Raw genomic sequence first — 14,016 nt, forward strand, 5'->3', positions numbered from 1 at the left:
TTCGTTCTCCTCTCTCCAACCGATGTGGGATCTCACAAAAGCAATAATGATATTCATATTGTCTCTCAAATTTGATCTAATGATTTGTCAAATAATGAAAATTTGGAGAACAATCATTATGGATCTTGGCATCTCTTCAGCCATACCCAATTCATGAAATGATTGATAAACAATGCAGCATATGTAGTTTTTAATACAAATATAATCAAGCAAGTGATCTGATTCCTTCTTAAAATATTGAAGAAATTGATGAATGCACATGTGGGTTTGGCCTTAACTAATAATTTAAAGGTGATAATCTCTTGCACATGAACAGTTTTGTCAAAACTCCCTCGTGGGGCTTCATATTTTATGAACTGGTTTGACATTGTATAGCAGGAAGTTGCTCGTGGATATGAAAGTTCCTGGAACGTTTTCCTCGTGTGTGTTTGGGGAGGAACCTTCTTGTCTGAATTAAAACATGTTAAACAAGTTTATTATGAGTTGGAATGTTGGTGGAGGTTGAAGATCATGAAACATTTCTTGAGCATTGCCATGGTTTTCTAAGATCCAAATCGAAACTAACCACCGCGATTTGATTTAGTGGTGTTGGGGTAAGTGAAAAAACAAAACCGACCCAAGTCCACCGCTAGCAGATATTGTCCTCTTTGGACTTTCCCTTTCGAGCTTACCCTTAAGATTTTTAAAACGCGTCTACTAGGGAGAAGTTTCCACACCCTTATAAAGGGTGTTTCGTTCTCCTCTCAAACCAATGTGAGATATCATAATCCACTCCCCTTCAGGACCCAGCGTCCTTGCTGGCACTCGTTCCTTTCTCCAATTGATGTGGGACCCACACCAAATCCACCCCCCTTCGGGGCCAGCATCCTTAATGGCACCTTGTGTCTACCCCCCTTTGAGGAACAACCTCCTCGCTAGCACATCGCCCGGTGTCTGGCTCTGATACCATCTGTAACGACCCAAGCCCACTGTTAACAGATATTGTCCTATTTGAGCTTTTCCTTTCGGACTTACCTTCAAGGTTTTTTAAAATGCGTCTGCTCGGGAGAGGTTTCCACACCCTTATAAAGGGTGTTTCATTCTCCTCCCCAATCGATGTGGGATCTCACAGGGAGGATAGGTTAAAAAACCTTGGTTAAATAGTTGTCCCGTGAGGGTAGCCGAGGTATGAGTAACTTGGCCTAAACATTCACAAATTTGTTTAAAAGGCAGAATCTGAGTTAATGAATCAAATGTACAACAAACTCTTAAGACATTGTCTTACTCCAGGCAAGCATGATTGTCTCTCTTGTCTCAGAAGCCAAAATAATCGCTCAAATAGATAGAGTGTGATATCCCACATTGGTTGGAGAGGGGAACGAAACATTTCTTGGATGTGGAAGTCTCTCCCTAATAGATGCGTTTTAGAACCGTGAAGATGACGTTGATACATAACAGGCTAAAGCGAACAATATCTGTTAGGGGTATGCTTGGACTGTTACAAATGGTATCAGAGCCCGACACTGAAAAGTGTGGCAGCAAGGACGCTAGGCCCCAAGGGGGTGGATTGTGAGATCCCACGTCAGTTGGAGAGGGGAACGAAATATTTCTTGTAAGGGTGTGAAAACCTTTCCCTAACAGACGCGTTATAAAACCGTGAAGCTGACGTCAATATATAACGAGCTAAAGCAGACAATATCTATTAGCGGTGTGCTTGGATTGTTACAAATGGTATCAGAGCCAGACACTAGACGGTGTGCCAGAAAGGACACTAGGCCCCTCAAGGGTGTGGTTGTGAGATCCCACATCGGTTGGAGAAGGAAACGGAACATTCCTTGTAAGGGTGTGGAAACCTCTCCCTAACAGACGCGTTTTAAAACCGTGAAGCAGACGTCAATACATAACGAGCTAAAGCGGACAATATCTGTTAGCGGCTTGATATCAGCATCAGCATTGTGACTTTCATGAATAAGACAAGGCTGTCTCTTGCAAATAGCAATAAACTAATGGATCCTTCAAACAACATCAAATTAAAAAAAGGCATATAAGATGCATCCGTGTGGTTATAGAGAAAGGACAATGAATGCCAGTGAGTAAGAACCTGGTTGGCGGGAGACATTGCTTGGACATAGCTTCGACAGTGATGAACATGAGATTGAGATACCCCATGTTTCTTCAACCCTGTCATATATATACAACCATCATAGCCAAAACATGAACCCAAATTGAAATTTCTTAGACTTATTGCTAAGATGATTGCCTCAGCTATGAACCCAAGAAACTCACAGCACGTTCGTTCAAAGAGTGTTCCCACAAATCCACACCCAGCCCTCACCCAAGTAGATGAACAATTGAACAGATTAAGAGCTTCAGAAGCCACATCTTCTTCTCTAGGCCTCAGACTCGACGCCCTTCAAGACTTGCACGGTTCGGTCGATAAGCTGCTTCTTTTGCCTCTCTCCCAACAAGCTCTGGTCAAGGAAGTGTTAGATGACTTGCAAGAGGGATCTCTTAGGCTGCTGGACTTGTGTGACATAGCCAAGAATGCCCTGTTGCAAACCAGGGAGTGCACACATGAGTTAGCGTCGATTTTTCGTCGAAGACGAAGCGATAATATTGGTGCTTCTAGTTCATTGAAGAAGTGTTTAAGTTCTAGGAAGATGGTAAAGAAATCAATCCACAAAGTCTTGAAGGGAATGGAAAGCAAAGCACCCAACAAAGATCATGGAAGTTTGAGTATTGTCAGGCAGATAAAAGAGGTGGAAGCAGTCACATACCACTGCATAGAAGCCTTACTGTTCTTCATAGCAGGACCCAAGTTGGTATCAAAATGGAGCTGCTGGGCTTCATTTTCCAAGCTTGTTCAACCCAAAAGAGTAGCATGCATAAGCGAAGGAACAAACATAAGTGTAATAGAAAGATTGGACTTGATATTAAGTTCAATTACCAATCACCAAACTGAGGTTGAAGATATGCAGCACTTGTTGAGGCAATGTGGAGAAAGCATTAAGGAAGTTGAAGAAAAACTTGAGGGACTTTATAGGCTCATAATCAAAACAAGAGTGTCCCTTCTCAACATCTTCAACCACTAAATTTTGAAAAGTGTTTGAATGAATATGCATAGATGTATACATACAATACTCTATTTTTGTTTAATGATAGCCTTTTGCAACCCTGATTGTTCTCTTTGAGCTTTCCCTTTCGGGCTTCTCTTTAAGGTTTTCAAAACGTGTCTATTAGAGAGAGGTTTCCATACGTTTATAAGGCATGTTTCGTCCCCCTCTCCAACCGATGTGAGATCTCACAATCCACCCCTCTTGAGGGTCCAACGTCCTCGCTGGTACACCGCCCAGTGGCTGGCTATGATACCATTTGTAACAGCCTAAGCCCACAGCTAGTAGATATTTTTCTCTTTGCGCTTTTCCTTTCGGGTTTCCTCTCAAGGTTTTTAAAACACGTCTACTAGGGAGAGGTTTCCACACTCTTATAAGGAATGCTTCGTTCTCCTCTCACAGCTAAAATCCGACTTTTGTCCATTTCTCCTCCACAATTTAAAGGAGTAGCAATAATCAATCACTTTTATGGCATTTGAAACTGCAATCATTTTCTTGTTCAACATCCCATAAGGAACAGTTTGCTAATCCAAGGGTAAGAACAAGCATAAATGAAGGAACAGAGCTGCTGACCTTTAGAGCCATTGAATGATTTAGGCTCTTGGGTTGTCATGTAAATTTATTTAGTCTTTTTAGCCAGAAGAGCCTGTGTGAGAGATCCCACGTCGGTTGGAGAGGGGAATAAAACTTTCTTTATAAGGGTGGGGAAACCTCTCCCTAGTATACACGTTTTAAAAACCTTGAAGGAAGCCCGAAAGAGAATTCCTACCGAGCACAATATTTGCTAGTGGTGGACTTGGGTTGTTCCAAATAGTATTAGAGCCAGACCCAAACGGTGTGCTAACGAGGACGCTGAGCCCCAAAGGGGGTGAACATCAGACGTTGTGCCAACAAGGACGTTGGGCTCTAAAGAACTTCCCCTCAAAGTTTTAAAACGCATCTACTAGGAAGAGATTTCCACACTCTTATAAGGAATGTTTCGTTCTCCTCTCCAACCGACGTGGGATTTCACAATCCACCTCCTTTTGGGGCCCAGCGTCCTCACTGACACACCGCCCGGAGTCTGGCTCTGATACCATTTGTAACAGGGCCAAAGCGAACAATATCTGCTAGTAGTGAGCTTGGACTGTTACACGAGAGAAGTCAGACCTCTCCGGTTATCCTTAGTGATCATCGAGTAGCTTTTTCCTATGGCTTAAGTTCTGGTGCAATAATCTTTTGAATGGTCAACTAAGGTTGGAAATTAAGTACCTTCAATTTGCACTATTGCCAGCTAATGATATTCTAATTGTCTCAATAGTGGCATGAAAGATTCGCATGGTAGACTAACTTTATATGCCTCAAAGCAATAATTGTGTGCAAATTGTCTCTAACCTTCATGGCCCCTTGATTTAATAATTTTCTATCAGGTCCTACATCGGTTGGAGAGGGAAATGAAACACTCCTTATAAGGGTGTGGAAACCTCTCCCTAATAGATGTGTTTTAAAACCGTGAGACCGACAGCAATACGTAACGGACCAAAGTAGATAATATCTACTAGCGGTGGGCTTGAGCTATTACAAATGGTATCAGAGTCAGGTTCTGGGTGGTGGGCGAGCGAAGACGCTGGGTCCCCAAGGGGGGTGGATTGTGAGGTGGTTGGAGAGGGGAACGAAGCATTCCTTATAAGAGCGTGGAAACCTCTCACTAGCAAACAAAATTTAAAACCGTGGGCCAAAGCGGACAATATCTGACAAATATAATCATGCCATAAGGGGAGTTTACCCTGCAGCATGCACAATGGTGTCATTGGAGGTACGGCATGAAAAGGGCTAAAATATGATGTGATAATGAAGGAAGAAGACTCCTCGAGCTTCTCGTACGTGTGCAGGTTCGGAGCAACCTACTTGTCTGAACCAAAACTTGTTAAACTAGTTTATGAGTTGGAATGTTGGATGAGACTGATGATCATGAAACATTGCTTGGACAAACTGTGTTCTATCAAGGGTTTCCTCTTAAAAAGCATGTAACAGCCCGAGACTACCACTACCAGATATTATCCGCATTGACCCGTTACGTGACGCTGTTAGTCTCACAGTTCTAAAACGCGTCTACTAGGGAGAGGTTTCCACACCCTTATAAGGAATGTTTTGTTCCCCTCTCCAACCGATGTGTGACCTCACAATCCACCCCTCTCCAACCATTTGTAGCAGCCCAAGCCCACCACTAGTATATATTGTCCGCTTTGGCCTGTTACGTATCGCCATCAATCTCACAGTTTTAAATTGCATCTACTAGGCAGAGTTTTCTACACCTTTGTAAGAAATGTTTCGTTCCCCTCTCCAACCAATGTAGGATCTCACAATCCACCCCTTGGGGCCCAGCGTCCTCTCTGGCAGACCTGTTGTCTAACCTAGATACCATTTGTAACAATCCAAGCCAACTGCTAGCATATATTATTCGTTTTGGCCCGTTACGTATCGCCGACAGCCTCACAATGCTAAAACGTGTCTACTAAGGAGAGATTTCCACGCCCTTATATTATAAGGAACACTTCGTTTCCCTCTCCAACCAATATAAGATCTCACAAAAAACTTGAATCAGGGAACAAAAAAAAGTTAGCTCGACCAAAGAGGAGAGAAAATGTGAATTTAATAAAACCATATTTAATTCTTCATATATGTGTACGTGTATCGTTTACGTATACGCGCTTGTCTGTGGGTACGTCGCTTTCATGCATATGACAGACTGTCATGATTGCATGAAAGAAACTAATAGAGCTATCAAACACTATCATATTAAAAAAAAAAAGGTCTATAGTTAAATAAGATGCATTCGTGTGGTTATAGATAAAGAAAAACAATGGATGCCAGTGAGTAGGAACCTGGTTGGAGGGAGACATTGCTTGGACATAGCTGACACGGTGATGAACATGAGCTTGAGCTTCCCCATATGTCTTCAACCCTTTTATATATACTATCATCATTGCCAAAACATGAATCCAAATTGAAATTGCTTAGACTTATTTGTAAGATGGATTGTAACGGTCTAAGCACACCGCTACCAGATTTCGGGCTTCCCCTCAAGGCTTTAAAACGCGTTTGCTAGGAAAAGGTTTCCACACCTTTATAAAGGGTGTTTCGTTCTCCTCCCCAACCAACGTGAGATATCACATGGATGCTGCAGCTATGAACTCAAGAAACTCACACCAAATCATCAACAAAGTTAACGAGCAATTGAGCAAATTCAGGGATTCTGAAGCCACATCTTCTTTACTATGCCATAGGCTTGGTGCCCTTCAAGTTTTATATGATTATGTTGATAAAATGCTTCTTTTGCCTCACTCCCAACAAGCTTTAACTCAAGGGAGTGATAAGGAAGTGTTGGATGACTTACTAGAAGGATCTCTCGAGCTGCTCGACTTGTGCGATACGGCTAAGAACGGCTTGTTGCAAACCATGGAATGTACTCGTGAGCTCGAGTCGATTTTGCGTCGAAGGCGAGGTGACGTTTGTAGCTCTAGTTCACTTCAGAAGTCAAGGAAGTTGATAAAGAAAACAATCCATAAAGCCTTGAAGGGAATGGAAGGCAAACATTTCTACAAAGATCATGGAAGTTCAACCATTGTGAACTTGATTAAAGAGGTTGAAGCAATGACATACCATAGTATAGAGTTGTTATTGTTCTTCATAGCAGGAACAAAGTTGATATCAAAATGGAGTTGCTGGGCTTCATTTTCCAAGCTTGTTCAACCCAAAAGAGTAGCATGCATAAGCGAAGAAACAAACATAAGTGTAATACAAAGATTGGACTTGATATTAAGTTCAATTAGCAATCACCAAACAGAGGTTGAAGATATGCAGAACTTGGTGAGGGAGTGTGGGGAAAGCATTAAGGAAGTTGAAGAAGAACTTGAGGGTCTTTATAGGTTCATAATCAAAACAAGAGTGTCTCTTCTTAACATCTTCAACTACTAAATTTTGAGAAGTGTTGAACAAAACCATATAGAACATGTTGTATATTTGTTTAATTATCAACTAAAATGCTCTGTGTAAGTGAAGTTATGCAGAATTATAATGGTCTTAGTCCTATCTAGCACAATAATCACCTCTTTATTTGTAACAGCCCAAGCCCAAGCCCACCGCTAGTATATATTGTCTGTTTTGGCTTGTTATGTATTGTCGTCAGCCTTGCAGTTTTAAAACGCGTCTACTAGGGAGAGGTTTTCATATCCTTATAAGGAATGCTTCGTTCTCCTCTCCAAGTGATGTGGGGTCTCACAATCCACCCCCTTGGGGTCCTAGCGTCCTTGCTGGCAGGCCGCCTGATGATTGGCTCTGATACCATTTGTAACGGCCCAAACCCACTGTTAGTAAATATTGTCTACTTTGGCCCATTATGTATTGGGAATATTTTGTAAAACGCGTGATTTTAAAACGCGTCTACTAGGGAGAGCTTTCCACACCCTTATAGGGAATGTTTTGTTCCCCTTTCCAACTGATGTGGGATCTCACAATCCACCCCTTTGGGGGGCCTAGCGTTCTCGCTGGCACACCGCCCGATGATTGACTCTGATATCATTTGTAACAGCCCAAACCTACCACTAGTAGATATTGTCTGCTTTGGCCCGTTACGTATTGCTGTTAGCCTCATGGTTTTAAAACGCGTCTACTAGGGAGAGGTTTCCACACCCTTATAAGGAATGTTTCGTTCTCCTCTCCAACTGATGTGGGATCTCACAATCCACCCCACTTGAGGCCTAGCGCCCTCACTATCACACCACTCAGTGACTGGCTCTGATACCATTTTTAACAACTCAAGCCTACCGCTAGCAGATGTTATCCACTTTGGCTCGTTATGTATCGCCGTCAGCCTCACGATTTTAAAACGCATCTACTAGGGAGACGTTTCCACACCCTTATAAGGAATGCTTCGTTCCCTTCTCCAACTGATGTGGGATCTCACACCAACGAGTTATGTCAATCAAAGTATGAATTCAAGAGACAATTCACTTGTTCATTTTTTAGAACATAAGCATGAGAGCTAGAAGATGGCAGCATACCAGGGATTGCAATGCTTACAAGTGGAAGAAAGTTCTGCCTAGTTGAGAATGGAGGAAGTTTACAAGATAGAACAAGTTTTAAAATGGACATCATTCAGCCAGAATGTGAGGATACAATGATATCCATTGAGGTGAGATCAATGATATCCAAGACACATTTCCTTGGTGTCTGATACCAACTCTGTCAACAGCACTTGTTGGCTTTTTAATATGAACTAGTTGCAGGTTATATGAACACATTGAAGGATTAAGTATATAAACAATGAGCTAACAACCCGGTGATCGATTAACATATCACAAACATCGCCCGACACGTATCCGATCCAATCTTGTCTAATAGAAAGATTCTCCTGCAATTCGAACACGTTAATACGTTTAGTTTATGCATTGAAAGCTCAAAGGATAGGAGACATTGCCAAAACATTGCTGCAATAATGTTTAGATCCAGATTCCTTGTGTCTCTCCAGCCCCAGTTGTTATATTGAAGCTGTTCAACTTTTTTGAAGGTCATTAGCTACCCTTTTGGCTTCTCCAAGAGAGAAAGAACCAAGATTTGCACGGTTGCATTGATGAGCTACTTCTTCTACCATGCACTCAACAAACTCGTCCGCGAGAGAGATAACATGTAATGGCCCAAGCCCACCGCTAGCAGATATTGTCCTCTTTGGGCTTTCCCTTTCAGGCTTCCTCTCAAGGTTTTTGAACGTGTCTGCTAAGGAAAGGTTTCCACACCCTTATAAAGGGTGTTTCGTTCTCCTCCCCAACCAATGTGGGGTATCACAATCCACCCTCCTTCAGAGCCCAGAGTCCTTATTGGCACACCGCCTCTTGTCTACCCCCCTTCGGGGAACAGCCTCCTCACTAGCACATCGCTCGGTGTCTGGCTTTGATACCATTTGTAACTGCCTAAGCCCACTGCTAGCAGATATTGTCCTCTTTAGACTTTTTCTATCAGGCTTCCTCTCAAGGTTTTTGAACGCGTCTACTAGGGAAAGGTTTCTACGCTCTTATAAAAGGTATTTCGTTCTCCTCTCCAACCAATGTGGGTTATCACATAACAAAGGGGTTGATGATGTGGCTAAAGATGCACTGTTGCAGACAAAAGAATGCGTACGTGAACTTGAATCAGTTTTACGTCGAAGAAGAGGTGAATCGGTTATCGCTAACGAGCTTCGAAAGAGCTCGAGTTCTAGGAAGTTGATAAAGAAAACAATTCACAAGGCATTGAAGGGAATCAAAAGGAAGTGTTCTAAGCAATGTGAGGAAAATTCAGCAGTGACATATAGTACTGTTGAATCAGTATTGTTCTTCATTGCAGGACAAAAGTTGATATCAAAGTTGAGTCCTTGGTCTTTGGTCTCCAAGCTGGTACAACCCTAAAGAGTTGCCTGCAAAGATGAAGATGAGGTAGACATGTTGGATGCCATACTATATGCAATTGCTAGCCACACGACCGATAAATCGTTCAACTTGCACGACCCGTTGAGGAAATTTGAGTCGTGTATTCAAGAACTTGAAGATGATCTTGAGAGTCTACAAAAGCATCTAATAAGAAATAGAGTTTCCCTTCTCAATATCCTAAATCACTAAGGATGGAGCTTAGATAATAGTATCATGATCAATGTCATGAGAGCTCATTTTTGCTACATGTAAACACCAAATTGTATATATATACATATACTTTCTATTATTATGATGAAGTTTACACTTGAATTTGAAAGAGTTTGATCTGTAGAAATCCAAAGAAAAGTGTGTTTATTGTTCGAACGGTTGTTTCTGTGAGATCCCACATTGATTGGAGGGAGGAACGAGTGTCAGCAAGGACGTTGAGCCTCGAAGGGAGTGGATTGTGAGATCCCATATCAATTGGAGAGGAGAACAAGTGCCAACGAGGACGCTGGGCTCCAAAGGAGAGTGGATTGTGAGATCCCACATCGATTGGAGAGGGGAACGAGTGTCAGCGAAGACATTGGGTCCTGAAGGGGAGTGGAGTGTGAGATCCCAGATTGGTTAGGGAGGGAAACGAAACATTCTTTATAAGGGTGTGGAAATCTCTCCCTAGCAGACGCGTTTTAAAATCGTGAGACTGACGATGATACGTAACGGGCCGAAACGGACAATATCTACTAGCGATGGGCTTGAGTTGTTACAAATGGTATCAAAGTTAGGCACTAAGCGGTGTGCTAGCGAGGACACTGAGTCTCGAAGAGGGTGGATTGTGAAATCTCACGTTAATTGAAGAGGGGAACGAGTGCCAGTGAGAACGCGGGCCCCAAAGGGGGATGAATTGTGAGATTCCACATCGGTTGGAGAGTGGAACAAAGCATTCTTTATAAGGGTGCAAAAACCTATCCGTAGTAGACGTGTTTTAAAATTGTGAGGCTGACGGTGATACGTAACAGGCCGAAACGGACATTATCGGCTAGCGGTGGGCTTGGATGGTTACAATTTCCCAACCATGGTTTCCTGATAAGCTCAGTATCTAGATTAGCATTGCTGTCAAAGATTCCAATTGCCCCAGTAATGGCAATAAGCTTGAGAATCACATGGTAGGTTGCCTTTAAACTAAGAGCCAATTTGCTCAATTATGTATATTATAGTAAAGCAGAACAATTTCCTGCTAATGAAAGTTATCTTAAACGATCATGGCGGATCTTGCCACATTTACACAATAAGCACCATTTTTAACCGCTTGATCAAAGAATTGCATGAATAAGGTAAATGAGGACATCTATTTTAACCGATGGAAGAATAGTCAAAACCTACCGCTAGCAAATATTGTCTGCTGTGACCCGTTATATAACGCCGTCAGTCTCACGATTTTTAAAACGCATCTATTAGGAAGAGGTTTCCACACCATTATAAGGAATGCTTCGTTTCTCTCTCCAACCGATGTGGGATCTCACAATCCACCCCCCTTGAGGGCCCAACGTCCTCGCTGGCACACTGCCCGGTGTTCGGCTTTGATACCATTTGTAACGGCTCAAACCCACCACTAGTAGATATTGTCCGCTTTGTCCCGTTACGTATCGCTGTCAGCCTCATGGTTTTTAAAACGCGTCTATTAGGGAGAAGTTTCCACACCATTATAAGAAATGTTTTGTTCCGCTCTCCAACTGATATGGGATCTCACAGTCTACCCCTTGAGGGCCCAGCGTCCTCGCTGGCACACTGCCAGTGTTTGGCTCTGATACCATTTGTAACAGCCTAAACCCACCACTAGTAGATATTGTCCACTTTGGCCTGTTACGTATCACCGTCAGCCTCACGATTTTTTAAAACGCATCTATTAGGGAGAGGTTTCCACACCATTATAAGGAATGCTTTTTTTCCCCTCTCCAACTGACGTGGGATCTCATAATGCACCTCCCTTGGAGGCCCAATGTCCTTGCTGGCACACCACTCGGTGTTTGGCTCTAATACCATTTGTAACAGCCCAAACCCACCACTAGCAGATATTGTCTGCTTTAACCCGTTACGTATCGTCGTCAGCCTCACAGTTTTTAAAACGCGTCTATTAGGGAGAAGTTTCCACACTATTATAAGGAATGCTTTGTTCCCTTCTCTAATCGATGTGGGATCTCACAATCCACCCCCCTTTGAGGGCCTAGCGTCCTCGCTGGCACACTGCCCGCTGTTTGGTTCTGATACTATTTGTAACAGCTCAAACCCATCACTAGCAGATATTGTCTGCTTTGGCCCATTACGTATCGTCGTCAGTCTCTCGGTTTTTAAAACGTGTCTATTAGGGAGAGGTTTCCACACCATTATAAGAAATGTTTTGTTCTGCCCTCCAACTGATATGGGATCTCAAAATCCACCCTCTTTAGGGGCCCAACGTCCTCGCTGACACACTGCCCGGTATTTGGCTCTTATACCATTTGTAACAGCCCAAACCCACCAATAGCAGATATTGTCTGCTTTGGCTCGTTACGTATCGCTGTCATCCTCACGATTTATAAAACGCGTCTATTAGGGAGAGATTTCCACACTATTATAAAGAATGCTTCATTTTCCTCTCTCTCCAACTGACGTGGGATCTCACGTAACCATGTTTAAAAGTTGTTCCCTGCAGCAAAGAAGAATCCAGCAATTTTACCCCGTGCACTAACACTCTGTCAACAGCACTCGTGTGCCTCATAATTTACAAATTGCTCGACAATCTATTGAGAAACACATCATGAACATCGCCATGATATCTCTTAAACTAAACCTTTGCATGTGCAAAGCCACAAGCTTGTCCTCAACAGAAGCAGACCCAGATCAGCATTTCCAAGATGACCCGACAAAACTGATGCCACTCCACAAAGATGCTTGCTTAAACAATGTCTTGAAAGCTTGGCAAATCACAGACATAGCTGAAATTAGCATCAATAATGATGGAGATAAGATGAGCTGAGATTCCTCGTCTCTCTCAACCAAGTTATATAAATAATAGTCTTATGAAGCCCAAAATATGAACTCAACTTGAAAATGGATTCCTTTGCTGCAAACCCAAAGAAATCATTCCACATCCGCTCTAACAGTTTGCCCCAAAAGCCGAATCCAGTTTTGGATCAAGTTGAAGAACATCTCTGCAGATTAAAGGCCTCTGAAGCCATTTCTTCATCTTCTTTGAGTCAAAAGCTTGATGGCCTTCATGATTTACATGATTCTATTGATAAGTTGCTCTGTTTGCCATCCACCCATCAAGCTCTTGTTGATAACAAATCAGTTGATGACTTGCTAGAAGGCTCTATCAAGCTCTTGGATGTGTGCTCTTTGGCTAAGGATGTGCTATCACAAATGAAAGAATGTGCACATGAACTTGAGTCAGCTCTGCGCAGAACAAGAGGAGATGACATTGAAGTTGATATTCTAAAGTATTTGAACTCAAGGAAGATGATGAACAAGGCAATCCACAAGGTCTTGAAAGGAATGGAACGAACAAGTTACGAAAATGGCGATGAGAGTTCGGAAATTGTTCGTTTATTAAACGACGCAGAAGTCGTCACATATAATAGCATTGGATCCTTCTTGTCCTTCATAGCAGGACAGAAGTTGTCATCAAAGATGAGCAGATGGTCTTTGGTTTCCAAGTTGATGCATCCTAAGAGAGTTGCTTCCAAAGACGTCGGTGCAAATCGAAACGAAGTCGAGGTGGTTGATGCTGCATTGTATTCAATCATCAATCAGAAATCTGATGTCCTTGTGCAAGTTAAGGATGCACAAAACTCGTTGAGGAAGTTGGAGTCGTGTATTCATGACCTCGAACAAGATCTCGAGAGTCTATATCGACATCTTATCAAGAATCGAGTCTCCTTTCTTAACATCCTTAATTTCTAAGGATGAAAACTTAGAGAGTAGGCTCATAGGAATCCATTTTTGTCAAATGTAAACACCAGAGTACATATATAATAGATACAAATACACTTCATACATCTTTTTCGCATTGCTAACCATGATTGGTGAATTCAATATCATCTTCTTGACTAACTTCTTGCAATATTAGTATGGTTGATATTGTCGATAATACAAACACAGTCCTACGTTGGTTACTTAAGGGGTTGGTCATGAGTTTATAAGTAAAGAATACCATCTTCATTGGTATGAGGCCTTTTGAACCATGAGAGTTCGTGCTCAAAGTGGACAATATCATACCATTATGAAGGTTCGTGATTTTCCTAACATGGTATCAGAATCATGCCCTTAACTTAGCCATGTTAATAGAATCCTCAAAGGTCGAACACAGAAGTTGTGAGCCTCGAAGGTGTAGTTAAAAGTGACTCAAGTGTCGAACAAGGGGGATACTTTGTTCGAGAGCTCTAGAGAAGGAGTTGAGCCTCGATTAAAGGGAGACTGTCGAGGGCTCCATAGGCCTCAGGGAAGGCTCTATGGTACAC

At 42.4% G+C, this 14,016-nt stretch overlaps 3 protein-coding genes and 1 pseudogene across 3 annotated transcripts; all 4 read left to right on the top strand.

Moving 5' to 3' along the window:
* The first annotated feature begins 2,142 nt into the window (after nucleotides 1–2,142).
* LOC111792911 (uncharacterized) lies at nucleotides 2,143–3,109 on the top strand. The gene has a single exon (XM_023674536.2). It carries the CDS (start codon nucleotides 2,232–2,234, stop codon nucleotides 3,069–3,071), a length of 840 nt encoding a protein of 279 aa, XP_023530304.2. The 5' UTR covers nucleotides 2,143–2,231; the 3' UTR covers nucleotides 3,072–3,109.
* A 2,994-nt stretch (nucleotides 3,110–6,103) lies between these two features.
* On the top strand, nucleotides 6,104–7,071 carry LOC111792910 (uncharacterized). The gene has a single exon (XM_023674535.2). It carries the CDS (start codon nucleotides 6,246–6,248, stop codon nucleotides 7,047–7,049), a length of 804 nt encoding a protein of 267 aa, XP_023530303.2. The 5' UTR covers nucleotides 6,104–6,245; the 3' UTR covers nucleotides 7,050–7,071.
* A 1,146-nt stretch (nucleotides 7,072–8,217) lies between these two features.
* Nucleotides 8,218–9,727, top strand: LOC111792909 (uncharacterized; annotated as a pseudogene).
* Nucleotides 9,728–12,607: 2,880 nt separating this feature from the next.
* Nucleotides 12,608–13,573, top strand: LOC111792850 (uncharacterized). Its single transcript, XM_023674451.2, has one exon. The coding sequence runs from the start codon at nucleotides 12,608–12,610 to the stop codon at nucleotides 13,457–13,459; it is 852 nt and encodes a 283-aa protein (XP_023530219.2). The 3' UTR covers nucleotides 13,460–13,573.
* Nucleotides 13,574–14,016: the final 443 nt, after the last annotated feature.

This window comes from Cucurbita pepo, chromosome 4 (assembly GCF_057944985.1).
Source record: "Cucurbita pepo subsp. pepo isolate OVF chromosome 4, ASM5794498v1, whole genome shotgun sequence".
In the NCBI taxonomy this organism is placed as follows: domain Eukaryota; kingdom Viridiplantae; phylum Streptophyta; class Magnoliopsida; order Cucurbitales; family Cucurbitaceae; genus Cucurbita; species Cucurbita pepo.

What these genes read in the sequence shown, in the direction of transcription:
- LOC111792911 (XM_023674536.2), top strand. Translation starts at nt 2,232, where the DNA reads ATGATTGCCTCAGCTATGAACCCAAGAAACTCACAGCACGTTCGTTCA.
- LOC111792910 (XM_023674535.2), top strand. Translation starts at nt 6,246, where the DNA reads ATGGATGCTGCAGCTATGAACTCAAGAAACTCACACCAAATCATCAAC.
- LOC111792850 (XM_023674451.2), top strand. Translation starts at nt 12,608, where the DNA reads ATGGATTCCTTTGCTGCAAACCCAAAGAAATCATTCCACATCCGCTCT.